At 42.0% G+C, this 27,247-nt stretch overlaps 1 protein-coding gene across 1 annotated transcript in view; it reads left to right on the top strand.

Annotated features, from left to right (window-relative positions):
• The window catches only part of Mia3 (MIA SH3 domain ER export factor 3), a 40,760-nt gene that overhangs the window by 9,074 nt on the left and 4,439 nt on the right, over positions 1-27,247 (top strand). Inside the window, exons 4-23 of the mRNA XM_051186485.1 lie at positions 902-3,506; positions 5,743-5,952; positions 8,229-8,374; positions 13,471-13,602; positions 16,931-16,952; positions 17,584-17,672; positions 17,904-17,981; positions 18,076-18,186; positions 22,094-22,165; positions 22,339-22,443; positions 23,000-23,122; positions 23,213-23,324; positions 24,094-24,149; positions 24,238-24,328; positions 24,496-24,634; positions 25,656-25,757; positions 26,624-26,684; positions 26,790-26,825; positions 26,898-26,965; positions 27,070-27,170. Coding sequence (XP_051042442.1) covers positions 902-3,506; positions 5,743-5,952; positions 8,229-8,374; positions 13,471-13,602; positions 16,931-16,952; positions 17,584-17,672; positions 17,904-17,981; positions 18,076-18,186; positions 22,094-22,165; positions 22,339-22,443; positions 23,000-23,122; positions 23,213-23,324; positions 24,094-24,149; positions 24,238-24,328; positions 24,496-24,634; positions 25,656-25,757; positions 26,624-26,684; positions 26,790-26,825; positions 26,898-26,965; positions 27,070-27,170 — 4,459 coding nt within the window. The remainder of the gene's footprint in view (positions 1-901; positions 3,507-5,742; positions 5,953-8,228; positions 8,375-13,470; positions 13,603-16,930; positions 16,953-17,583; positions 17,673-17,903; positions 17,982-18,075; positions 18,187-22,093; positions 22,166-22,338; positions 22,444-22,999; positions 23,123-23,212; positions 23,325-24,093; positions 24,150-24,237; positions 24,329-24,495; positions 24,635-25,655; positions 25,758-26,623; positions 26,685-26,789; positions 26,826-26,897; positions 26,966-27,069; positions 27,171-27,247) is intronic.

The following is a 27,247-nucleotide window of genomic DNA, read 5'->3' as shown; positions in this document are numbered from 1 at the left end:
AGGGATTTCTGCTAGTCTCTAGCTAGCCAGGCAGAGACATAAGGCATAGAGGACTTGGGGTAGAGAAGCTCGATGGTCCTGCGGCTCCCCAGTTGAGCATCCAGGCCATGAGGCATAGAAATGGCAGGGGGGACTTGACAAATGCAGCTTCAAGAAAGAAGGGCTTATTTTGGCTCACAGTTTGAAAGTAGAGTTCATCCCTGCAGAGAGCCTTGTCTGCAGGAGCTCAAGGTGGCTGCTTGTATCTGTGCTTCAGAATCTGGGAGAGATGAATCCTGATGTTAAGGTTGCTTTCTCCTTCTTATATCATCCAGGACCTCAGCCCAGGAAATGGTGCTGTCCGAATGCAAGGTGGGCTTTCCCTTGACAGTTAGCTGGGTCTAGAAACTCTTAGCAGCTATGCCCAGAGGCTTGTCTCCCAGGCAGTTATAAATGTTGTCAAGCTGACAATATAACTCATCACCAAGTGTTCAGAACAAACTGAGAAATGCAGAAGTCACGCAGAGGGAGAATAACATGTCACCATTTGTTTACTCACTATGCTTTTTAGAGAATATGACACAGTTTTTGAAAAGTGCAGAAATAATTTTAGTGTAGAATAAGAGATTTACCAGCTAACTGGGAGCCTCCAACTGTCCCCATAAAACTGACAGCATGGGGGAACAGATTATTTTCCAAACAGAAACCAGGAATGGAGCCAAGCAAACTCACTAGCTACATGAGTCAGTCTTCTCCTGAGGAGGAGAGAAAGAAAGTGGGCTCCCATCTAATGTCCCTGTACTGGCCCAACACTAGCTCTAGAACAGGCACAAACTTGGAGTTTTCCCTGTCACTGGTAAAAGGATATTCTTGGGACACTTGATTGTTGAGACACGAATGTTTTTGTTTTCTTTCCATACAGGAGACAGATTTTGTCTGTTTTGAAGGAGGAAGAGATGATTTTCATAATTATAATGTAGAAGAACTTTTAGGTTCTTTGGAACTGCAGGACTCTGCACCTGAGGAGTCTGAGGAAGTTGAAGAAGTTTCTCAGTATGGTGTGAAATCTCCTGAAGGGACTCAGAAGTCTGAACTTGACCCTGTACCTGAGCCTGAGCCAGCCAAAGTGGACTCAGGGGAACGAGAAGGAGTGTTCTTGGAGAGCATTGAGGAACTGCAGGAACAGTCCTCGGCCCAGGAGAGCCACCCTCACGCCAATAGTGCGGTGGATAACGCTCAGGGAGTGCAGTCTCCACTGGACAATTTTGAAGAAATGCTGCATGATAAATTAAAAGTGCCAGGAAGTGAAAAGAGAACCAATAACAGCTCTCCCGTCTCGGTGGAACAGGAGATGATAGATACTTACAACGTCCTGGAAACAGAAACGACTATTGACTTGAAAACCAAGTTTGGCTCAACCACTGATGCACTGGTATCTGACGATGAGGCAACCAGACTGGTCACTTCTTTAGAAGATGATTTGGATGAAGAACCAGGTGCTGAATATTACCCAGTGGAGAATGAAGAGGAGAATGCAGACAGCTTTGATGAGCTACCATTACTATCCTTTACTGATGAAGAAGATGAGAATGTTCCCAGGAAGCCTGGAATGGAGAAATATTCACTAGATGAAAATCCGAACTTGAGTAAAGAGGATAAAGTTGAACCCCCTCTGCCTCCTGGCACCCAAAATGACAATAAAGATATACTGGCAACCTGGGGGGATACTTTCTTCTCTGTTGTCACAGGAGATGAAGGAAAACAAGGTGTGGTGGATTTAGAGAGTTCTAACACAGAGGAAGACAAGAGGGAGGATGTGTTGGTTTCAGCCAGCCATCAGCGGAAGCCACAGTCAACACCTGGCTATATGGACCCTGAGGATGAAGACCCCGAACTTGTCATAACAGGAGAAGAAAAGGTGATCCAGGAATCCAGGAGAGGCCTGGCCCACCATGAATCCGAATCAGAAACATTGAGTGCTTATCAACCTGAGAGCAGCAAGCTTAACCCTCTGCCAGCTGCTGAAAGGGCCAAGGAATTTACATTAAAAGCAGTCTTTGAAAGAAAAGAAAATGGCCTAGAAGGACCCGTTATCCATATCTCAAAGGAAACATTCCACAAAGACAAGAACAGAGATGGCATAGAGAGTGAATTGGTACACAGAGCTCTGGGGAGTCCAGTGACAGAGAATAACAGCAAACAGGAATCCTTGGGTGCTTCGCCACTCTTAGGAGACAATCAGCCTGATGCATCCAAGGACAGGATGGAAGTCCCTGGCGCTTCCATCAGTGGGCCAAAAGTGGGCCAATGGGAGGGATTTCAGAATCAACCTAGATTCTCCTCTCCAGAGGAAACTGGTCTTCCAAGAGAAATTCCTACTCTGGGAAGAAATCTTTTTTGGCAGCAGCAAAAGGCAGCAGAGGGCAGGGAAGACCTTGCAGATGTGGAACCACCTCAGCCCCAGGCCACACAAGGGACACAGGAGGTGGATAGCCTGGAAGTGCCCAGTATCCAAAGTCCAGAAGCAGAGTACGATTACTCCCTTGAGGGGCTACTGGAGGATGAAAATGCTGTAAGCGCACTGCAGTCTAAAGAAAACCACCCTGGGGTTCATGACAGGTCAGATATGAATTCTCAGGTTTTTGAAAAAGTAATTTTGGGGAGCCTTAATCTTGATACTGAAGAAAATAAACAAGCAACTAATATGATTTTGGAGATTGGAAAACAGAGTGTAACCACATCGGAAGAGGCAGGTGGTGTGGGCCAGGCGTCAGGTAGTGTGGTGGTGGACAAAGAAGAAAGTCATCTGGCAGATGTGAGAGCTCAGGGGCCATCTAAAGTCAACGGCCGTCATGAGAAGATGGCAACTCACACTCCAGGCTTCTGGGAAGCCATTCAGACTAAAGATCCTAATGACCGACAAAAAGGCAACCCCAAGGAACTAGTCAACACCTTGGGGCTTAAGATTCCTGGGGGAGAAGAAATCTCAGTATGGGAGCTTGAGGATCCAGAAGAGCTTGGAGGCTCAGAAAGCCAGGGGCCTGATTCTCAAGACCTTGGGGATGACCCACCCCAACAAGCTACACCTCAAATTCCCGACATAGTGCTCAAGAGTGTGAAGGAAGATTTACCCATCATAGATAGCTTCTTCAAGGACCGGAAGTCCCTGTATCGCTTCCTGAAGTACTTTGATGTCCACCAGCTGGAGGGCATGCTGCAAGAAATGTCAATAAGGCTGAAATCAGCACATCGGAACAGCCTGCCTTACAATGTGGAAAGAGTCCTAGATAAAATCTTCCGTGCCCATGAGTCACGAATTCTAAGTGTGGCAGAGAATATGCTCGATACTCGAGAGAATAAAAATAGATATATGGGGACACAAGAAAACAGCGTGTTAGAAGAAGCTGCAGTGTTGGATGACATACAAGACCTGATCTATTTTGTCAGGTACCAATACTCTGGAGTGAAGACTGCCCCACTGGCCACACCTCCACCTCAGGAGGAAGTTGGTGCTCGACCAGTAGAAGGTGAAGTACCTGCCTATGACCTTGTGGAGTTAGTCTGGGAAAGCAGGAGCAAGGTGGTAGGGAGGGGATGTGTATTTGGGGTGGGGTGGGGGTCATACTAAAGTGCTTCATTTCCTGTGTGTAAAATTCTACTCACACTTCCCATGTGTGTAAAGGAGAGGGTCTAGACCTATCTTCTAGCTTCCTTTTAGGCTGAACATGAATGCAGATTGCCCCCTATGCCCAATACTGTTTTTTACCTTCCATAGGACAGCTGAAATTGGTTTTCATTGTCAAAAGGAAACTATAAATTAAGAGAAATATATAACCAAGAAAATAATTCACAAAGTATAGCTTTGGTGTTGCACGCCTTTAGTCCCAGGACTCAGGAGGCAAAGGCGGGTGGATCTCTGTGAGTTCGAGACCAGCCTGGTCTACAAGAGCTGGTTCCAGGGCAAGCTCCAAAGCAATACAGAGAAACCCTGTCTCAAAAAAAAAAAAAAAAAAAAAAAAAAAAAAAAAAAACAACAACAAAAATAAAAAAAAAACAAAAACCCAAAGAACCCACAATTTCTTCATATAGTTATTTATACTGACACATATTCAGCAATGTACTGCTTACTGCTTTCATAACATTTCAAATATGCAATGTACTTCAAGAATGTCTGTTCTCTACACCATGCTACCCTCCCTTTTCTCACCCCTCCCTATCCAGTTAACCTTCTTTGTTCCTCTAGACAGATAAGTTTCAACTTTCATTATATATACATATATGTATATATGTATATTATGAAATATATATTTGTATATTATGTACCTATATATATCCTAAGATCCAGAAGTGAGACAGACTTAATTCACTTAACACGATGATTTTTGGTGAGGTTGAATGTTTGATTATTTAGTCCTTTGAGTTTTGTATGCACTAGACTGAATGTGTAGGGAGGGTGGGCTTCTTTCTATTGTCATGCATCTTTACTTGATCACTACCTTTGCTGAGCAGGAGCTGCTTAATTTGATGAAACTCATTTGTCACTTGTTGGCCTTATTTCCTGAGGGACTAGAATCCTTTTAGAGTCCTTGCTAGGCATGTGTCTTGGACAGTTTCTTAACACTAAGTGCTTTTAATACAAGGATTGGCCAAGACAGCTCATTGAGTGGATGCCTTGTGTGAGTTCCTTCACTCTTCCTAATGTTCATCTTTTGTGGGTGTCCCTCTGTTCCCTGCTTTTTAGGGACAGTTATGCTTCAGAGGGCCCTGGTTTTCTTGTGTTAGGTTAACAAAGGCAGGATCCAGGATGAGGAGCTTTCTGACAGCACTGGACAAACAGAAGTACACATGTGTTGAACTGACCCCAGGGTACCCTGTCATAAGCTCCTGATCCCTAGTTACACCTTAACATGCTGGGTATCCATGCTTTGCAAATAGAAGTAGCTGCACTGCATGTGAATGGTAGTGGGCATAGAGTTCCTGGAGGTACTAATTTCCCTGAGAATTGAAAGAAGTAAGCTTACTTTGTTTTTAAATCAAAGCTTTTGGTTAAGAATGGAAAGTTCAGGTTGGAGAGATGACTCAGCAGTTAAGAGCACTGGCTGTTCTGGCAGAGGGCCTGAGTTCTGTTTTCTGCCCCCACAGGACAGACAGCTCACAACCATTATACCTTTGATCCAGGGGATCTGATGCCCTCCTCTGGCCTCTGTGGGCACTGCATGTACACAGTACATACAGAAATACAAAATACCTATACACATAAAATAGGATCAATCTTTTTCTTAAAAAAAAAAAGATTAAAAAATTAAGTTTTTGGTGTAAAATAGGCTGCAAAGATGCACTCAGGCTCATAGGGAAGGAGATGGGCCCACTCCTTGTTGTTTGGGAGTAGTTTGACAGAATTTGGCAAGCTGCCCTTGTCTACATGAGCTCTGTGAGCCCCGCTGCCTGGGTATGAAGGAGGTTATGTTCTGTCTATGGTTTCTGGGTTCTGTGCTCGACTGGAATTCTCTTCTGCGTGGCTGTGTGGGAGTCTTTTCCATGAATGCATTTATGGACACTGCAGAGTGAAGCCTTCTTTGTAAATCTGTACTTCTGTCATTGTTAATCTAGAGGGAAGAAGTTAAAACTCTTGCTTCCTTTTTCACTTGTGTACATCATGTGTACATGACGTCTAGGTCATTGGGCTGGGTGGGGAGGGAGCGCTGGCCAGTTGGGTGAACCAAAATGGACCTTTGATCAAGCTCTCTCTATGTTCCTCCCCAGAGTTGCAGCCACCCATGAAGGACAACTTACCACAGAAAAACACAGAAGATCTTAGCTTGCAGGCTCCAGGGCAGCCTGGTCTCTCAGACCAACCTGCAACCAACTTGCAGCTTCCTGAGGAGTCTGGTTTCTTGGATCAACCTGTGACTGGGCACATGAGTGCCTCAGAGGTGTCACAAAAGCCAAATACTGAGAAAGACATAGATCCAGGTAAAGTTTATTCTCTACAACGTAGACATGTATTGTAAAGAAGGCCTGCTAAGACTATTTCTTTGCAAAGGCAGGAAAGAACAATCCAGGTGTGTATAAGATTTAAAAATCTTCCCTCAAGTAACAGAGAAGCAGGAGTTCAGAGGCATGGAGGCCAGGAAAGAAGCCAGGGGCCCTCATTAACTTACAAACCTGGCCGTTATAAATCATCTCAGTGTGAACCTGAGCTCTTGTCCCTCAAAAGCCACATGCTCTAAGACAGAGCTTTCCATTAGACAGTTGCACAGGAAGTACTGGCCTGGGACAGCAGTCCATATGAAATCAGCCCCCAGGAGAGCCGCCAGGCACCATGTAAGAGTCCCAACTCCCAGTCCTGGATCTCCCTCTACACTTCCACTCCTCTGAATGGCTACAGTAAGCAATCCAGTTCCTGTTTTGATTTGTTGCCTCCAAAGGGCAAATACAGCTTTTTAAGATGCTGTGAAGGAGTCCACATAGCTTTTGAGAGTAGGCTTTTAGGAAACAATGCAGCCCAGATGAGACTGACATTTGTAATTGCAAATACACAGGAATTGCACACAGGAAATATTGGTGGGAGATAAAAAAAAAAAAAGTGTTTTGTTTTTTAACATCCTCCATAATGGTTTCAATGGTTTCCTAATTGTTGTATTGCTCACTCTCATTTTACTAGCAGCTCTCATTGTGTTATCTACCATCCAATACAGTACTATGAGGATGTTATTACTGCATTTCTTTGGGGGGGTGTTTTTTCACAGTACTGGGGACCATACTCAAGGCCTCCTGCATGTTAAGATAGTGTTACCACTGACTGCCAGCTCCAGCAGTGTTTTGGGTGTGCACGGGACAGTGTGTGTATGTGAAGCACAGCTGTAGTGTTAGTCTGTAGAGATGAAGGGCTTTGTGTCACTAGGGTAGTGTTCCCTGCTCTCCAGCTAATATACAAAATATAGGAAACATCACAGCAGGGAGAAGTCTAGCTGAGCCAAGACCGGATGATGCGGCAGGGGACTGCTCTATTCCAGAGGACATCATGGTCATGTGTAACATTTCCAAGTTACTTTTGATTCAGAAAGGTCCTGTTTACTGAGTCAGGCACCATTGAAATGCAGTTGCTTTGACTCAAAGCCTTCAGGACTGGTTAAAGCTTTGCTTTAGATCCTCCCACGTGGTGCCAGCTACCCAGACAAGTCTTCCCAGTGTCATAGCATGCATTTCAAGTATTAGGATGCTGACCCAACTGGGAAAATGTCACCATTGCCAGTACTGCATCAATAGTGAACTGAGTTTAAGGGTTGGGAGAGACCCCTAGAAGGTTCAGTCTAGCCTTCCATTAACAGTTGCTGACAAGACATGCCGAGCTCATGTAACTCAAGCTGGAACCCTGCCTGCCCTTCCCCCACCTCCTTCTTCACAAAATTTCTAGGCCAGCTCCTATTCTGCAAGTATTTCTTTTGCATGGCTCACATTTCATGTAGTTGTCATCTTTCTGTTACCAGTACCTGCTACATGCCACTGTGCTAAGCCTTAGTGTATCTGCAAGCCTTTTTCTTAATATTTTTATTAAGTGTGTGTATTTGCCATGGTACATGTGTGGAGAAGGCAATGTTTAGGAGTCAAATCTCTCCTGCCATGTAGGTTGCAGGAATCAAACTCGGGTCATTAGGTGTGGCAGTAAGCACTCTTACTCACTGAGCCATCTTGTTGGCTTCCAAAAGTAATCCTTTAACAACTCTCAAGTTTCTAATACACCAAATCACAGTTGGCTGAATATGCTTGTGTCTATATGGTTTTGTTTGATGGTGTTGGTTCCCCCTCCCCCTTTCTTTCTTTCTTTTTGTTTTGTTGGTTGGTTTGCTTTTGTGGAGATTTTTGTTGTCCTTGTTTTGTTTTGAGACAAGGTCTCTCTCTGTAGACCAGGCTGGCTTTGAACCCAGAAATCCTCCTGCCTTTGCTTCCTGAATGCAGAGATTAAAGGCATCTGCCAACCCTGCCTGTCAATTCTGTCTATATGAAGAAAGCATAAAATTGGGGGGGGGGTTGTTTGTTTTCAGTTCCCCTGAATGGATAGGAGACGTGATGGGGCACCCTGCACAGAAGGCTTTTGAATTTCTCTGTGTAATTTCCCTTAGGAGACTCAATCATTCTACACACAATGACTAGTATTCAGAGGATACTCAGTAAACATTTAAATGAAGAGAAACAATTCTTATTCTAAAGCATAAAAGAAAATAATGGCTTCTTTTGCTTCCTTTTAGCTTTCCTTGTAACAGGCTCTCCTGCTGGGTCTGGTGATGATGCAGAAAAGCTCCCAGAGACAAGGGCAGAGAACCCAGCAAATATCCCACCTCTGAGAAGAGCACTTCGCTCCCTGTATGTCGCTGCTCTTTATTTAAGTAAGAAGGTAAGTCTGAGTTCCCTCAGCTAGAATGCTGACTAATCCAGGGGTGTTCTGCAGGGAAGAGGTATGGGTGAGGATTGACACCAGCTGAGGCTGACCTTGAACTCCTAATCCTCCAACTAATACCTGCAAGGTGTTGATGATGTAGCCATGGGCTGCCACATTGGCCTGATTTATAGCAGGTTTTAAGTTGACTCTGACTTCACTTGAATGAAGAATTTAAAATGTCTTCATGAACTCTAAACCTCTAAAGGTGACTCCTGAGAAGAGCTGAAGGTGGATGGCTTTAATTAAGAGCTCTTAGTTTAGCGCATGAGAGTTTACTGCCTGGCAAGGCTGGACAGGTACACAATTATAAAGTATGGTTTACCTCCTGGAGACGTCCACTTGAAAGAGAAGATTTTGTCAGAGTTGGTAGAGAAGAAAGGAAACGGTTAGGAGTTAGCTGAGATGTTGTAAGCAGAATCAAAGGGAATATAAGGTATAGTTTGTTGTTGAATAAAATGGATAGGGAAGGGTGATAGGAACAACAGGGACAGAGGTGACAACATGTTCAGAGAAAGGGAAGCATGAAGAGTAGGGGATGCTGGGAAACTAGGGAAGCCATGGTGTCTGTGGAGAGACGTGAGCCAAATGACAAAGGCAGTGTGTGTGCTATGAGTTCTGTCAAACTCAGTGTTCTGTACCCTTTGAAGGTTTGAAACAGGGCAGTGCCTGGTCAGATCTGTTTCTTAGAAAGAGCTATGGTGGCAAAATGTTTATTCAGGCTAATCTTTCTGAAGAGAGTTGGGAGTCCAAGAAAGACATTTAACCATCCCTAATAGCTTAGCCAAGTGTGGAGGATTTATCTCCCCCTTGCGGTGTGTGTGTGGATATTGTACATTTTTATAGGTAAATTGGATGAGGCTGGAGGCCGAAGTGATGCCAGAACTGCAAAGTGTCACCTTGGTCACAGGAGTCTCCTGTAGGGCCTGTAATTTTGAGGCTTGTGTAATAGTGTTTTGCTGTTGATGCTTTCTGTAAACAGGTTTTTAGGGAGGTCTTATTTCAAGTCCCAATTTAAACATTTGTGCAAATTACTAAACCTTGTTTAACTGAAGAATAAGAACTGTACATCTTTATGGTGTTTGTGGGTTCTAGACATTTGATAGATGTGTACATTATGTAATGATCAAATCGGGACAATGATCACTTCTATACATACTCGTGCTGTTTTTACATATACGAATACAAACACACACACACACACACACACACACACACACACACACACGAGTCTGTATATGGGAGGTAGTCAGAGGACAACCTGCACGAGTCAGCTCTCTCTTTTACCTTGTGGATTCTGGGAACCGACACCTTCGCCTGCTGAGCCACCTCTCCAGTCCACTTGTAATCATTTGAAAAAAACTCATAAACTGTGATACAGAAAACTCAGAACTAACTCCACTGTGCTTTTCTGTTTCTCATTTAATCCTTTCTGTCCTCCCGACTCCCTCTTCTGTCTTGACCAACCACTGTTCCATTCTATTTTTCTCTCAGATGACAAATAGCAAATAACTAAACTCTGAACCTCGGCTTCCTTATCTGAAAGGTGCAAATAGATACTACTTCTGCAACAGCTGAGTGGTCGGACAGGATGACATACGTGCCCAGGGAGGGGTCTGGCATGTTATGGGATCTCCTCCCAAGTCCTGGTTCTTTTTTATAGTCAGAGGGCAGCATAAAGATGCTGACTACCCAGCAATTCAGAGGAGAGGCTGCCTGGATGAGAAACATGGAGCGCAGCAAATCCACCTTGTTTTCTCCACAGTTGCTCATGCTGGTGGCAGCTGCCTGGCAAAGATGTGACAGTTCTGAGCCGTTAGTTATGATGCTTCTGGTGAGAAGCACCCTCATGATGCTATCCTTCAAGAAGCACAAGGGGTCAGTGCTGAGATGTGTGAGGAAGTCTATCTTCCTCACACTCCTAGGCATGTACAGGACTCTCTTCTTGGTTTGAGACAGACACACAGATATGGTATAGGATATGGCCCAGTTTTTTAATAGTTTGTCATGAAAATTTCAAACAAAAGCAGAGAGCCTAAGTAGGTGATCAACATTTGATGACAAAAATGTAACATTCATTTTTCAAATCTGGAAGGAGTTCTGTTAAGATTTTGCCATATAGAAATAAAAAAATGCTGGAGACAGGTCCAGTCTTTTAGAGTCTTTTTGAGGAAGCACAGGTCTCAGACCAGTTACTTTGTAGACTTTATTTTTTCTCTAAGAGTTATGATGTCAGAGCTTTAAACATATTTACTTCTTAATCTTTTCTTATTGCCCCATCTTGTTTGTTGTATTTGGAAACCAAAATACCATTACTATTGCTGCTGGTATTTTGAACTGGCCTGGATGTCACTCCTGTAGCAAAGGCTACTCTCAAAGCTGTAGCCATCGTTCCTGCTTTGGTCTCCCATGTGCCAGGATTGCTAGTATGAGCCACCACTCCTATCTTATTTTCTTTGTATGTCTATGGGTGTTTTTTTCTGCATGTTTGTCTGTTCACCACATGCATGCCTGTGCACTGTGTGCCAGTCTGGTATCCATGGAGGCCAGAAAAGGGCATCAGATCGCCAGGGACTGAGGTTACAGACAGTTGTGAACTACATCTTGATTCTGAGGATTGAATTCCAGGTCCCCTGGAAGAGTGGTCAGTGCTCTTTACTGCTAAGCTCTTTACTGCTATGCCATCTCTCCAGCCCCTATTCTTGTATACACCTGTGTTTGTGTGGAGATTAAGAGCATATCATTGCAGTTGCATGTGGAGGCCAGAAGAGGGAGTTGGATATCCTGGAGCTGAAGTTACAGGCAGTTGTGAGCTGCCCACCAGAGTGTGAGGAACCTAACTCCAGTCCTCTATAAGAGTAGTGTGAGTTCTTAGCAGTGAGACACCCTCCAGCCCTTTACTTCTGTTCATCATCTATGCTAGGGTCTTGCATTGTAACCTGTTAAACCCATCATGTAGCCCACGTTGGTCTCAAGCCCACAGCAATGTTACTGCCTCAACCATCAACCTCCTGTGTGGGGAGATTTCTACTTTGTATTCCTGGGCTCAAACCCAGCCACCTCCTCTCACAATGGGCTTTCATTGTTCTTTCAAAGTCTTTTGTTTTTTTGTTGTTATTCTGCAACCCTGAAACTCAAATTTAGTAATTCGCAAAGTCTCCCCCCCAATTAAATATCCCCATTGCTTTCAACTTTAAGAATATGATTTCCGGATTATTTATTACCCTTGTCCATTCCCACAAAGCGCGTAACCTTAAAAAGGAGAGAGTTCCAAATGGGGATATTGGTAGTGACAGAATTCCTTCATAAGGCTGTTTGTAGCCAAGTGAAGGTCAGGAGTGGGGAACCCTAAGAGGAGGACTGGAGTGGGCAGGCATTACCCAGAAGTCAGTCTGATCCACGACCCTTCGGAAGGGATCCAGAGATGCCTGATCTTGCTTGTCTGGGCTTCCAGAACTTGTCCCTTCGGTGTCTTAGCACCTCATGACAGGTCCAGTTCTGGCGGGGCCAGAGAAACGTGGCTTTCTCCTTTCCCAGGCTCCAACCATAATCCCACCTTGATAGCTCCTAGGCTATTTTGACCCCATCCCTTGTGGCAGGTGAGCCTTCTTCATCTGGATTGCCCCTCACTGGATCTCTGCTCACTTTGCACTCGTCCCCACTCCTCCCTCGATGGATTCTTCCGCCCGAGTTCTCCTGCGCTTATCTGTTCTCCCCCTACCCAGCATTACTCACTTGGACTCTCCCGCCCAGAGCTTTGATGCTTTCTCCCCATCCTCACTCCTCGATGGTTCTGCTAACCATTAGGCTTACTCTTTCCCGCTCACCTTCTTCCTGGATTCTTCCGTGGTGGTTGGTTTGTCCCGCACTAGTCCCGCCCCGGCTGCCCCGGCTGCCCCGGCTGCCCCGGCTGCCCCGGCTACCCGGCTCGCAGGCTTCCTGGGTGCGCTGACGTGGGCTCCTGGGCGCTGTCTGATGACGTGTTTTCCTGGCGGCCCAGTGCGGAAGGTGCCGCGACTTGGGAAGGCGAAGTTCACCCGGAGTGTCCGCCCCCCTGAGCCGGTCCTTCCCGAGGCGGAAGCGGTGAGAGCCGGCTCGGTGCTGTCGGCAGGAAGCGTCGCCTCAGCGCAGCTGCCCCTACGCGATGGACTCGGTGCCTGCCACCGTGCCTGCTGTCACCGCCTCCCCGGGGGACCCCGAGCTGCTGGGCCCCCTGTCAGTGCTCTACGCTGCCCTCATAGCCAAGCTACTGGAGGTGACAGTCCCCACTCCCCGGGGAAGGGCCGCGGCTGTGGCAGGCGGGTGGACCGATGCTGGGCAGAGTGCGTGCCCAGAGCGACAGCCCCGGAGAGGCGAGCGGGGCTGCGGTGTGGGACCCTTTAGGGCGCTGGCTCGGTTTTCAGAGTCCTGTCGAGGTGACAGGCACCGTGTTAGGTGGTGGAGTCCTTTCCTTGTGGCACTGCCGGGGGTGGGGCCAGTATTATAATTAGCAGGCAGTGAAAGTAGGGTGAGCAGGTGTGTGATAATACTGCCTTTAAGGAAACATTTAGAGCTAAGGCACTGAGTCGCCTAGACAATGTTTGAGAGCATGGCCACTAAATCGAGAGCTGTCTGAACTTAACACTTGTCTTTGTGTATGTAAAAATGGAGCCCATATGTAAAATATTAGGGGATTTATTTGCACCCACAGAGGTTGATTAGTTATATACTTAAAGCTTTCTTGTTGTGTGCTTTTCAAAGTAATAAAACAACTTATCTAAAAGAATGACCCAGGGAATTTCTAACTGTATGTAGACAACACAATATGGCAAAGCCTACTAGAAACTGGAAATGCATGCCAAGCATACAGGTATTTAGGCATTCTGCTTGAAAACACTACAAGTCAAGCAAATAATGAGACTGACATTATCCTGTACTTCTTTAAGTGGAAGGTATTGAACATGTCGGGAAGTACTTAGTTGATGGAGACTGGTTAGAATTTCTATGATGACTCTTTCTGAATATTGTGTAAGATTTTTCAAGGTTTACCATTATTTCTAACATGTCTGTTTCAGTTGATTGCCACATTGCCTGCTAATGTTCAGCCTGGCCCTGACTTTTATGGACTACCATGGAAGCCTGTGATTGTTACTGCAGCCTTGGGAATTCTTTCCTTTGCAATCTTCTTCTGGAGAACTATTCTTGTTGTAAGTAAATCGAATCATCTCAACACATGACTCAAAATACATGGGGTATTTTGTAATCACTGGTCCTTTTACTTATTTATTTTTAATTACTAACATGAATACAAACTAATGGCTATAATTCTAGCTAACCTTGTCAAGTAATTTAGTGTAAATCTTTGTATTGATAAAGGCTTAAAAGAACAAGTTAACGTATTTGTAGTTTTGATCAGGAAACTATTTTGATTTAAAAACATAAATCATTAGGTAGATACATGTACACTGTAAGTAGAACTGGGAATTCCTAAAACCATATTTAAAAATAATTTCATAGTATGTATCAGAAGCTTTAAAAACAAAGTCAGTGGATAATAACTATCCTCTTAAATAGTAAGATACCTTGTGTAGTTGTCTATCTGAAAGAAATAACCAATCATACATTAAAGATCTTATACAAGCATGTTCAATGAGACAGTCTTTATTTTTAATTAGTTATTAGGAGTGTGTGCGTATGTGTGTGTTCTGCATGTGTACCTGTACACATGCCATGGAGGGTGTGCAGAGGTCAGAGTACAATTTTGTTAAGCTGGTTCTCAGCTTCTACCTTTACCTGGATTCCAGGGATTTAACCCATCATCAGACTTATATCATCAGGCAGCGGGTGCCTTTACCTGCTAGACCATCTTGTAACCTTGGAAGAGTATTTATTAGAGTGGGAACTTACATCAACCTAATATGTATCTATATAATGGGATATTTGCTGATTACAAAGACAGTGAGATGCAGCAAGTGTTGATGACTTATTATGAAGTGGGATGAAGCACAAACTGACTTGAACATGGTGTTAAACTGCACACACAATCACACCCACAGTGACCCACAGCTAGCAGATGAGGCCATTTCAATCTTTTCCTGTTATGTGTTGTATGTATTTGCATGTGTCATCTGTGCACGAGAACGTGGATGGGTGGGGAGTCCCAAAGACCCTGTCAGATCACTGGAGCTGGAGTTGTAGGTGGTTATGGGCCACCAAACATCAACTAAACTCCCATCTTCTATGAGAGAAGCAGGTGTTCCTCATCCTGGAGCCATCTTTCAATCTCTATATGTTTCTCAAGTTTTCTGGTTTGATCACATGCCGTGGTGTTCCAAAAATATCCCTTTTATTTGGAGTTACAGATTATAGGTTGTTCAAGGACATATTATGACATTTTTATTCCTTTTTTTTTATGAGCAGAATTTGTGTTTCAGATATACACATTCACCTGTAGAGCCTTGTGCTTTCCCTGGGATTCCTGCGTTTTGCTTCTTCCTACTTATCTGCTCTTGTTAGTTTGGGAGAAATGGTATAAGTGAAGCTTATTCTTTGATTGACAAGTCTGGAATGTTAGAGAGATGGTCATTCATTTTCCTGTGTTGGAAGTTTTTTGTTTCATTTTAGCTTCTAGAGCTGGCATTACAGACAGTGTTGATCTGCCATATTGGTGCTGGGAATTGAACCCAGGTCCTCTGGAAGATGGCTCTTAACCGCTGAGCCATCTCTCCAGCTCCTGAAGGCATCTTCTTATAGCAAGATATTTGCAAATACTTTATATTGATAAGATTGAAATTCCATGGATGACTTGTGGATAGGCCTAAGTATCTCATCACTACTTTAAAAATAGCAGCATTTGAGGGGCAGGGAAAGATGATGGCTCAATGATTTAGTACTTGTTGCTCTTGCAAAGGACCCAAGTTGGACTGTCAGCACTCATAGGGTGGCTCATAACCATGTCTGACTCTGGTTCCAGGGTATCTAGTGCCCACTTGTGGCTCCCATAGCCACTAGACAAGCATGGGGTGCACATATGTATATGCAAGCAAAACACTCATACATATAAAATAAATATTTTTTAAAAATTAGACAGTAGTATTGGAAAAGAGAAATATATTTTGAGTCACAAAGAAATTTAGTGGACCAGCACAATGGCTCAAGACTAACAATCTGAATTTTATCCTAGGGTCCAACATGGTTGAAGGAAAGAACCCACTCCCACAAGTTGTCCTCAGATCTCCATGTGTACATATGCTTATGTATGCCCTGGCATGTGTGCACCCATACACATGGACACACAAATAAATAAATTTAAATAAAATAGAAGAAGAAATTTGGGCCAAGTAGTGTGGCATACACCTATAACCCCAGTACTTAGGAAGCAGAGGCAGCTGACTACATGGATAACCTGGTCTACATAGAGGTTCCAGACTAGCCAGGAAAAAACAAAAAATTAGATTGAGTAAATCTTTCTGCACCAGCTTTATTGATCTAGAGGTCATTACTCTCCTCCTAGGAACGATGGTTTTAGCTACCAGCTCATGTACATTTCCTCTGGAAAAGCATCCTTTTCAGTCCTAGTACCATTGTACCATTGTTAGCAGTCTCTGGAGTCATATGATACTCTATCAGATTCCTAGTTTGTTTTAAATTTTTATGTGTGTCCATATTTGTGTACATGTGTGAGTATACATGTATGGAGCTCAAAGGCCAACCCCTGGTGTGGTCATAGCCTTCCTATTTTTTAATTGTTCAATACCACATCTGGGAGGCTGCTGGCTTCCCATCTCACAGGAGCACTGGGGTTACAGATATGTACTGTCATTCCCATGGGTTCTGGGGATCCAAAGTTAGGGCCTCACACTTGCATGGTGAGTGCTTTATCCACTGCCCCAACCCTGTTACATTATTTCTAAATTCAGCAGGTAGACAACTTTAAATAGGATTTCTAGGATGTTTTCTGGTGAGTGCATATCTAAAAACAAATATTTTCCCTTTAATTTTGTTTGTCTTCTTGAACATTGATTTTTGTTTATTCTAGCTGTTGGGACTTATCAGATCATATCAAGTAAATAAATTATTGATACGTTTATTGCTAAGCTAGTAACCATGTGTGTTATTAAGCACAGTGCTGATGAGGACTTTTATTTATTGAGGGTATTTGTGAATTATAAGCACCAATTACATTTGCAGTGTCTTTTAGCTTTGTCTTTTTAAATTTTTTTTAAGGTTGCATATATTTATCTATTTGTATGCATTTGAACCATGGTGCACCTGTGCAGACCAGAGTACAACTTGCAGTTTCTCTGCACCATGTAGGTCCTGGGGATGGAATTAGAATGCCAGCATTAACAACAAGCACCTTTGCCTGCTGAGCCATTGTACCAGCCCAGCCTTTAAGTTTTAATACTAAGGATTTATTATCCTGAACCAAGTTGTTGCTAAATTCTCATTTGTTTATGATTCTCACTCCTGTATTAGGAACAATATGTTAATTGGGTTTTGACAATAAATTTTATTTTATTTCTTTTCTTCTAGGTTAAGAGTAGAGTATATGCAGGTAAATCTTCTCTCAGGTTCATTTTCCCTTGTCTCAACCCTTTGCATTGGTATTTGATGTGAGTGTTCTGTAAGCTAGACAGAGATGCCATGACTTCTCATGTCTGATTGCTTCATTAACTCCTAGAAGTTTACCATTTCTAGGCCACCAGCTTGGCCAATAGAATAATGAAGATGCCAACTAAGAGCAGCAAACTGAGGGAGTGGGGGATCAGGATTACTTAATGTGGGCAGTTCAACTTTGAATGCCAATGCAGTGCATATTTATTACATGTGAACATATTAAATCCTTATTTGAGTAGATGGCATACAGGATGGTGGAATGAACTGGTATTTTGTATTTCTCAGTTTCTTTTTGCAAATGACATTTGAAGCAATCCCATTTTCTGAAAAGGAATCAAGTTATGGCATTTCCTTAAATTCTGTATCTCTAAAATCTTCCACTGTATTTTTCAAAACTTTTATATTCTTATACCCTCATTGCAATCGCTACACCCTGCCTTTAAGAGCAGAACAGTCATGCAAAGTATGTTTTCCTTTTAGTAGCTGACAACATGCCTTTGCTGCCAATATACTGGGGCATCTGGCTTTATCTTGGGCTCACAAACTTACAGGTTTCCCTTCTTTTTTAGTTTCTGAGCAGCATATTGCTATGAAGTTGGAGAATATGAAGAAAGACAATGTAGAACTTACGCAAAAATTGTCAGATTATGAAAAAAAGGTATAATTATTCTAACTTCTTCCCCTCATTCCAGCTTGAATATTTCTGCCTTAACATTCCATTTGTGATTTTTTTAAAGATACATATTTTACTTCATTTCCTATGAGCCATCTAAGATGTAAGCAGTTGCTTTCTGTAGGAGGTTGTGTGCTTGGACATGACTTTGGAAGCATTATAATATGTAGTTAATTCTAAGTTGCAACTATTAACCCTAAACACTGTTTTATGTAGCTCAAAGAATTAAAGAAAAATGGTCAAGAAACCAAGAAACAAAACATAACTCTCTCTGATGAAGCTATCAAATACAAGGTAAAAATGTCTTTAGGGGAGAATTACATTCTTAAAATGAAAATGAATGGAATGAGTAATTCTTACTAATCTTAGTGTCTTTGTTTTTGTTAAGGATAAAATCAAAGAACTTGAAGAAACTAATAAAATTCTGGGTGACAAGGTCAAAAGTCTTCATCTTATGTTAGAATCTCAAAGAGAACAGAGCGCCAAGAATCAAGGCTTGGTAAGTTTAGCTGCTAACTGATGGTGTAATTGGGCTTTTGAATGGTTCTGTAGTGAGGCCAACTCTCCCTTTGCTGATAACTAAATGGAAAATAGGCGTCAGGAAAGTTGAACCTACTGTGGCTTATCTTAGAGAATTTTAACTAGTAACCCAAGGAGTTATTCTTAAGGGCATAGGAAGAGCACTTTTATTCTCAGCACTGGGTAATTGCCAGTGGTTTAGCTCTGCTGTTCAGAACAGGTGGAGCAACTAGAAATTCTAGTCTCATTGAATGGTTCTTAGATCTTGTGGGTTTTGTTGTTGTTGTTATGGTGGTGGGGTTTTTTTTGTTTTGTTTTGTTTTGTTTTTTGGTTGTTGTTGGTTTTGTTGTTGTTTTAAGTCTCATTTCAACATTTCAATACTCTTATTTCAGTTTGATATAACAGTTGCAGAGAAGATAGTTCTCATATCCTACCCCAGCTGAGCTAATCACCTAGCTAAGGAATTAATAGCCAAAGTTCTCTGTTAAATTATTCTCTTTAGCTCTTTGTTTACTGTATTCTTTGGAAATCATTATGTATGGCTCACAGTTAGAGGGAAGAATTATATCTTCCACCCCCTTGAGGAGCTGGGGGTCTTTATAAGTCTTTGGAATTCTTCTCTATGAGATTTATGTCTTTTCCTCCAAATCCTACTGTTTTCAGTATAGGCAGTGGACCCCCCAACCCCACTCTGGGATTCTGACCTTAGTGTCTCATACAGTGTAAGTGGGTACTCTAAGGTTGAGCCATAGCACTGCCCCTTTTTATTTTTTAATTTTGAGACAGTCTCAGTAGTTTTTTTCTGACAGCCTGTCTGGTCCCGCCGCTGCACCAGCCCCAAATAACACTGTATTAGACTCTGTATTAGATATAAAGCTCTGGGCCAGTTACTTGTTTCTTATCGGCTAGCTCTGTCTTAATTATTAACCCATTTGTACTTCCACGTGGTCTTATCTTACTGGAGAGAGGGGCTGGCTGGCGTTCTGCTCTCTCAGTCCACCATCTTGGAACCTCCTTATTACTTCCTCTCTCCTCCTTGTCTCCTAGTCCTGCCCATCTTGCTTTCCTATTGGCCAACAGTGCTTTATTCATTAACCAATAAGAGAAATATATTTACAGAATGACATCTCCCATCATCTCCTCTTTTTTGTCTAAAATAAAAAGAAGGGTTTTAACCTTAGCATAGCAAGATATATCACACAACAGTTATCAAATAAGAACCATAGTTCTTTAGTCCATTAACATTTAGCAAGATTTGAAGAAAATATTTTATCATCTATTCTATCTTTATGAGTCTAAAGTCCTATATGTAACTTATCTTTGATCCTAACTAAGGAAAACTATAACCATGACTATCTGTCTTCAACTCCATCAAAGACCACAAAAGGATAGTGTATAAACTCTAGAAGTGACAGAGACAACTCACTGCCTGGTCAGTCACCTGAAGTTCTTCTGTAATGTTCCATCTTCAGCCTATAGGCCATAGTGTGTCTGGCAGACTCCTCAGCAAAGCAGGAAACTTTAAACTGTCCACCTGTATTGGCAGTTTGTCAGTCACTATTTTCTGTGTCCTGCAGAATGTCTAGCAGACTTTTCTTCCATGCAGGAACCCTACAGCAATGTCCATCTTGTATTAGTAGTCACTTTCCTGTGGGTATCTTGTATCAGCAGTCACTTTCCTGTGGGTCCTGCATGTCCAGTTTATACAGCATATAGTCACACAGTCCAGACAAGAGCAGTATCTTGCCCAAATGGCTAATCTTGCCATATTGGAAGCAAACTCCATAACAAGTTTCTTTGTTGTCCATTTTCCTTTCTGACACAGGTGGTGTTGCCAGGAGCAGTTGTGCCTCATTGTCAAGAAAAACTCTAAACCATTTTAAATGCCATATTCTGTAGGTCTTTGAAAGGTTTGAAGAATGCCTATTCATCTCTAATACATCTCTGTATATCTAGAAATCCTAATTAACTTTACTATAAGTTTTGACTATTATTGGTAAAAATCTAACATAATTTTTACTATTATAGGTAACTATAATCTGTACTAAATTATACATTACATTTCTAAATGAGCTATATAAACACAATACCTAAACAAGAGGAGAAATATACATATCAAAAAATTGACCTCACATTTGTATCAATAAATGAAAATCCATTCCAAAACAAACTATTCACTTCTATACCATAATCTCCTTTTTACATTTAAAAAGATTAATTGTGGTCATTAACCATTTATAACCAACCCCATTTAAATGAAAACAAACATTTATAAATGATATTTGGGAATTTGGGCGTCGTTCTTTCCAAACTATTTCCTGCTGGTAGGGGGTGCTGTCATGGGTATCCTAAGAAGATGCAGAGATCTTGGCTGCAGTGGTCTGCAAGACTGTCTTTTCCCAGCTGTTTTGAATGTTGGATCATCTGGGACACTGTTTCAGGGGGTCTGGCTTGATCAAACCATGTTAGTCTGGAAGGAATCCACAGCTTTTAATTTTATGTGGAAACAAAATTATAAGTCCTTTTCCCCAGTAACCTGTCCTTAGACTTAGATTTAGGAGTCAAAGCATTTTTAAAACATATAAATTGGATTGATCCAGCGGCATTTGTTTTAACAGTTGTTATTGTCTCAGCAGTCAAACGATACAAAAACAATATAATACTGTACAATATCCAGATTCTCTCCATCTTTACGTGGCTTTTTATTATTCTGTTTCTTCTACTTCTCTTTCATTTTTTGAGACAGGGTTTCTCTGTGTAACTTTTATCTGTCCTGGAATTAACTCTATATACCAGGTTTACTTTGAAATCACAGAGATCTGCTTGCCTCTGCCTCTCAAGTGCTGGAATTAAAAGGCATGTGGCACCACACCCAGCCACTCTCTGTCTTTTTAAAACAATTTTATTCTTTTTCTCTCCCAAGCTTACGTATATTTTAAAAGTACATCCATGTGGTCTTATCTTACCGGATAGAGGGGCTGGCGTTGTGCTCTCTCAGTCCACCATCTTGGATCTCCCTACTACTTCCTCTCTCCTTGTCTCCTAGTCCTGCCTATCTTGCTTTCCAATTGGCCAACAGTGCTTTATTCATCAACCAATAAGAGAAACATACTTACAGAGTGATATCTCCCATCAGTCTGTAACTAAGACAGGTCTTAGTTTTTTTTTTTTTTTAGGAAGCCTAAGCCTCCTAAATAATGTACATCAGCAAGCTTGGCTAGGCAGAATTTTTTTTTTTTTAAGTTTTTCTCTCCCACTAGGAGGAGCCAGCGATGGAGGACAACAATGATATTAATTTGAATTGGCTTACTTGAAAGATGTTTTATTTTGTTTCATCTTTTTATATGGTCTGATGCTGTATTATCTCATAACTAAGATGGTTGGATTATTATTACATTGACCCTCCCCAGGCCAAAATTGGATCCCTTACTTTTACCAAAAACATAGGCTGTTATGAGATATGTTTATCCATGTTCCTTCCTTTAATGTGTGTGTTAGCTAGTTTTATGTGAACTTAACACAGAGAGAAGTTCAGTTGAGAAAATGTCCTCATCAGATTGGCCTGTGGAGAGCTCAGCTCCCTGTAGGCAGAGCTGCCTCTGAGCTGGTAGTCCTAGGAACTATAAGAAAGTGGGCTGAGGGGGTCATGGAAAGCAATCCAGTAAGCAGTGTTCTTCTGTGGCCTCTGCATTAGTTCCTGCCTCCAGGCTCCTGACCTGACTTCCTCAGATGGTGGACTGTAAGCTGTAAGCAGAAATAAACCCTGTCCTCCACAAGGTGCTTTTGGTCACAATTTATCATAGCAATAGAGAGCAAACTAAGACAGCATGTGTGTACACTAGTGACTCTGCTGAGACCTGAGCCTCTGTGTTCTGCTTTCTTTTAGATACTGGAAAAACAGAAGTCTCTTGAGAAGTTGAAGGATGCTATTTCAATTAATGCATCAGAACTTTCAGAGGTGAGGCTGCCTATATTTCCTACACAAGAGTAATAGCATTGTCTTAGTCTGGTTGAGCAAAAGTTTCATGTGTACTAAAACATGTAACAGATTGAATTTGCATGATATTTGGTTGAGAAAATGTGACTTTTTCCTTTGAAATTTATTTACTAACTGGGAGTGCTTCACATTAGGTTCAAATTGCCCTTAATGAAGCCAAGCTTAGTGAAGAGAATCTAAAATCTGAATGCCATCGGATTCAAGAAGAAAATGCCAGGCTTAAGAAAAAGAAAGAGCAGGTAAGGCAACTCACATACTAGGTGATAGCATGTCCTCTCAGTAGTCTTAGACCTATTTTAAGGAAAGGAAATACTCAGCCTGGGGGTTGAAAAGTAGAAACATGTGTGTTATGAGTTTCTGTGAAATTTATGGCAGCACTCGGGGTGCTTATTCTTTATCTTGTCAAATGCAAGTCATTTGTTGAACTATTTTTATATGAGATAGTATTTTATACCAGTCTGTGAATAGTTATTTCCTTACTGACCAAGAGGAGGTTATATGATCAGAGTCTGGACTTAGGAGCCTGAGGTGTGCCCAGCCATTCATCCTGGGAGTGAATTAAGTTGAATTAGCATAGTGTTCTGAAGGCTGAAGTCATCTGGGGAACCTCCTGATCACACTAATGCTCTTCCTGCACCTCTGAGGGTTGAGACCATTCACACCTTTTCTTTACTGATATTTTAGCTCCTAGTGACATGCCAAGAAGAGACGTGGCTTCCTACCCCCAACTCACATAGATCAGATGTCTCCTATACACACCCCTGCCCCATAGGAATTTATACATTTTGACTTCAGTTGCAGCAGCAGATTGAGGAGTGGAGTAAATCGAATGCTGAGCTTACTGAACAACTCAAGACATTGGAGAAATCCCAGAAAGACTTGGAAGTAGCTCTTACTCACAAAGACAGCAATATTAATGTGAGTTTATCCTCATGAGTACACACTTAATCCTATGAATGCTTCTGATTTAAAACCAAGAGGCTTTTACACCATTTGTTTATTTTCTAGGCTTTGACCAAGTGCATCACACAGGTGAATCAGTTAGAGTGTGAACTTGAATCTGAGGGCCAGGATCAAGGAGGAAAGGAGTCAGATGAGCTGGCCAATGGAGAAGTAGGAGGTAAGAGAGGTTGGGCCTATTTTGCCCTCTTGACCTTAATTTCAGTTCATTGAGGCTGCTTTTCAGCTATCATAAGCTTTATGGTTGTGGGCTCACACCACTGGATTTGTAGATGTGTATGTCTGTGTTGGACCAGATGGGTTACTCGGGTATAGTGTAATGTAGGCATGAAAAGGACCCTGACATGTACAGTAGAGCTGTTTCAGTCATCTCATGCCTCTAAGTATTAAAACACTGTCTCATCCTTTGGTGAATGGTCTCTGTATCTCTGGTCTTAAGGCCTGCAGTTTGTTTTCAGAGGACTGAGGTGATTGGAATCATACTTAAGGCTGTGAGGTAAGAAGCTAGAGTTGCATCATAGGATGCTAGAGGGCAGCATGCTAATTGATAAAGAACTGTCTCCAATGTCTCCCAAGTTGCATACTAACTGCTCCTTATCAATTTGGGTGCTTTAAGTCACACCCTGCAGCAAATTCAAGGGGGAACAAAGGCCTGGATGTCTTAGGTAGACATTTGTCCTGGCGGAAGTAAGTGACCTGAGAGAAGAAAGCACTCAATCTTGGAGTAAGGATGACTTTTTTTTTTTATTGCACAAACTGGTAGTTAACTTTGTACATCTACATTTTCAACACTAAATCAGTTCATCAGTTCTCTTAGTTGGTTTTTGTTTTTATTCCACTGTTTGGTTATGATCATTGTTTGAGGGAAGTCATGGAAATGTCATTAAAAAGCAAAGAAGAAAAAGCAACTGAAGCCTTTTCTCTTGTAGGTGATGGAAGTGAGAAGATAAAAAATAGAATTAAGGAGATGATGGACGTCTCTCGGGTATTGTCCTGTTTGTAGTTCCAGAAGCATCCGGGAGTCCTTCCTATGGCTCACTTTTAAGACTCGATCTTTCTTCTGTAATTTTTAGACACAAACTGCAGTCTCAGTAGTTGAAGAGGATCTAAAAGTTTTACAGCTTAAGCTAAGCACATCAATGACCACTAAATGTAACCTGGAAGGTAGGTTCTTCTGGAGATAACATTGCCATGTATTGGAATGATTTAAAATTTGACTAGAAAGATAAATGGGTTCCAACATTCATGCTTCTTGCTTGCCAGAACTGCCTCCCTCAGCCCTGTGTCTCCAGCCTCTGCAATTATAGAGAAAACCTTTGTATTCCTTACAGATGAAATCAAGAAATTGGAAGATGACTGCAACTCGCTTCAGACTACTAAAGCTGAGCTGGAAGATGAGTGTAAAACTCTGAAGCAGAAAGTGGAGATCCTGAATGAGCTCTACCAGCAAAAGGAGATGGCTCTGCAGAAGTAGGGTCCCAGTGATGTCCAACTGTGCAGTCGCCACCTTGTCTAAAGTTCATTTACAGATTTTTCCCTTTATAAATGACAGGGATTTGTCTTTTCCTTAGTGTCTTTGTCTTGCCGTGTGTGTGTGTGTGTGTGTGTGTGTGTGTGTGTGTGTGTGTGTGTGTGTGTGTATGTGTATCTGTGCTTGTGGTTACGGGTTGGTTTTGTGTATGTGTGCACTATATATACTTGATGTGGGTGTGCACACTTCTGCATGGGTCATAGTTGGCTGTCTTTTCCTCCTTTGACGTCTACCTTTATTTTTTGAGACGTATCTCTTATTGACCAGAAGAGCATTTTTTCTAGTAGGCTATCTGGCCAATGAGCTTCTTGGATCTGCCGGCCTCATCCTCCCCCTGTTGGGTTATAGGTGTGTACCTCCACACCTGGATTTTTATACAATAGTTCTAGGACAATATAAAAATATAATTAATACTTTTCCAGGGCAGAGAGAAGCATTTGCCCCTGCTTTAGTTGAGTTACACTGCTGTTTCCCACGGTATAGGAAGGCTGTCCCCTACCTATAAATACAGTATTTTGCCTCTGTTTTAGTTGAATTTGATTGCTGATTCCCACAGAAGGGGAAGGCACTTGGATTATCTACAGTACAGGTTTTCCACAGACATAGTACTTTTTACAACTGCTTTATTTACTTGTCATGGGAAATAATGGGGCACACTTAGAATAGGCACCTGGCTTGCCAAGAGGTCCGAGTTTGATTTCCTAGATGTCAAGGAATGTTTTAATTTCTTTGCATGTCTTCATGTGTTGGGTCATTAGAGAAGAATAGGGAGCAGAGACAGGCAGATCTCCACATTCAAGGCCAGCCTGTTCTACAGAATGAGTTCCAGGACAGCCAGAACTACAGAGAGAAAGACTGTCTCAAAAAACAAACAAAAACAGAGGATAGGAAATGACAGTTGAACAGAGAGAGGTGACTGATATAAGGAGAGACATTCACTTAATAACTGGCTTATCCTAGGAAACTGAGTCAAGAGGAGTATGAGCGGCAAAACAAAGAGCAGCGGCTGTCAGCTGCAGATGAAAAGGTGGTTTTGGCTGCAGAGGAAGTAAAAACTTACAAGTAAGTTCAAGTTCTGCACAGGGGCTGGGGCCCCACACAGGGCTGTGCTTTCTTTCTACAACCATTATACAGAAGAAAACAACACAGAAACTAAGTGGGGAGGGGCTATGAGTTCATTCTTTCATAGAGGGAAAAAGAAATGGAAAAGGCTAACATAAATTTATTTAGCCTGCACACTGAAGGGTGGTAGAGGCCCTTTTTCTTGCAGATGGCTGTGGGTGTAACAGTGGGGAGGAGTTTTATATACTTGAGCAGTGGTTCTCAACCTTCCTAAGGGTGCCATCCTTTAATGCAGCTGCTCATGTTGTGGTGACCCCCAGTCATAAAATTATTTCCTTGCTGCTTCAAACTATAATTTTGCTACTGTTATGAATTATAATGTGTTTCTGAAGGTAGAGGTTTGCCAAAGGGGTCTCAACCTATAGGTTGAGAACTGCTAGTTTAGAGTCATTCTTTAAAGAACACAGTTGGCTATGTGACTTCAAAAATCATTGCAGTGATTGTACCATTTAATAGATCAGTAGTTGTTAGCCTGTTTAATTTTTTATTGATAGAAGAAAAAAAACTTTGTGTAATTGTGTAGAAGCAGATATTCGTCACAGGATTTTTTGAGAACATATTGAAGACCATTAAGGAAATGATAATCTAATGTCTAGCCATGAAATGACAGGAAAACCAATGTGTTTGTTTTGATTATACTGTACTTTTGTGTAAATTTATATAAAACAGGGTTTTTTTTTTTTTTTTGTTCTTTTTTTTAATGTGTGGTAACATCTACAGTTGTTCAGAGTCAAGGGAACCTTGTTGGATTGTTGCCATTTTTATCTAGTTGTGTTTTAAGTGATAATGCTGAGTGTAATTCTTAGGCGGAGAATTGAAGAAATGGAAGAAGAATTACAGAAAACAGAACGATCATTTAAAAGCCAGGTAATATTGGCCTATATTAGTTACAGATTGTCTTTGAAAGCTAATCTATGTTAAAATGGGCATTATAAAGAGCCTTAACCTGTATTTGATGTGTTGTCTTTTCAGATCGCTACTCATGAGAAGAAAGCTCATGATAACTGGGTAAGGGCTTTTCCTTTCTTATTTTTGTGCACAGCCTGCCACACCTGACCACAATGCCTTTCTCTCCTATAGCTCAAAGCTCGTGCTGCAGAGCGGGCCTTGGCAGAGGAGAAGAGAGAAGCCGCTAACTTGAGGCACAGGTATGGGGTTCTCCAGAGTTTTTACAGTGTTTTAATGCTAGCTGCTATCTAGTAAGGAATTGATGGCTATTCCATTTTAAGCCCATTCTTTCTCAATATTCAAGATTACTGGAACTGTCCCAAAAGATGGTAATGAGTCAAGATGAACCTGTGATCATAAAACCAATGCCAGGAAGACCGAATATACAAAATCCTCCCCGGAGAGGTAGGAAGCACTTTGTACAAGGCAGCAGGATTTTGGTGTGTAATGTGTGTAAATTAAAAGTTACTTCTATAATAGGT

Source organism: Phodopus roborovskii, unplaced genomic scaffold, assembly GCF_943737965.1.
Source record: "Phodopus roborovskii unplaced genomic scaffold, PHOROB, whole genome shotgun sequence".
Classification (NCBI taxonomy): domain Eukaryota; kingdom Metazoa; phylum Chordata; class Mammalia; order Rodentia; family Cricetidae; genus Phodopus; species Phodopus roborovskii.
This window is presented reverse-complemented; position numbering and strand designations above follow the sequence as displayed.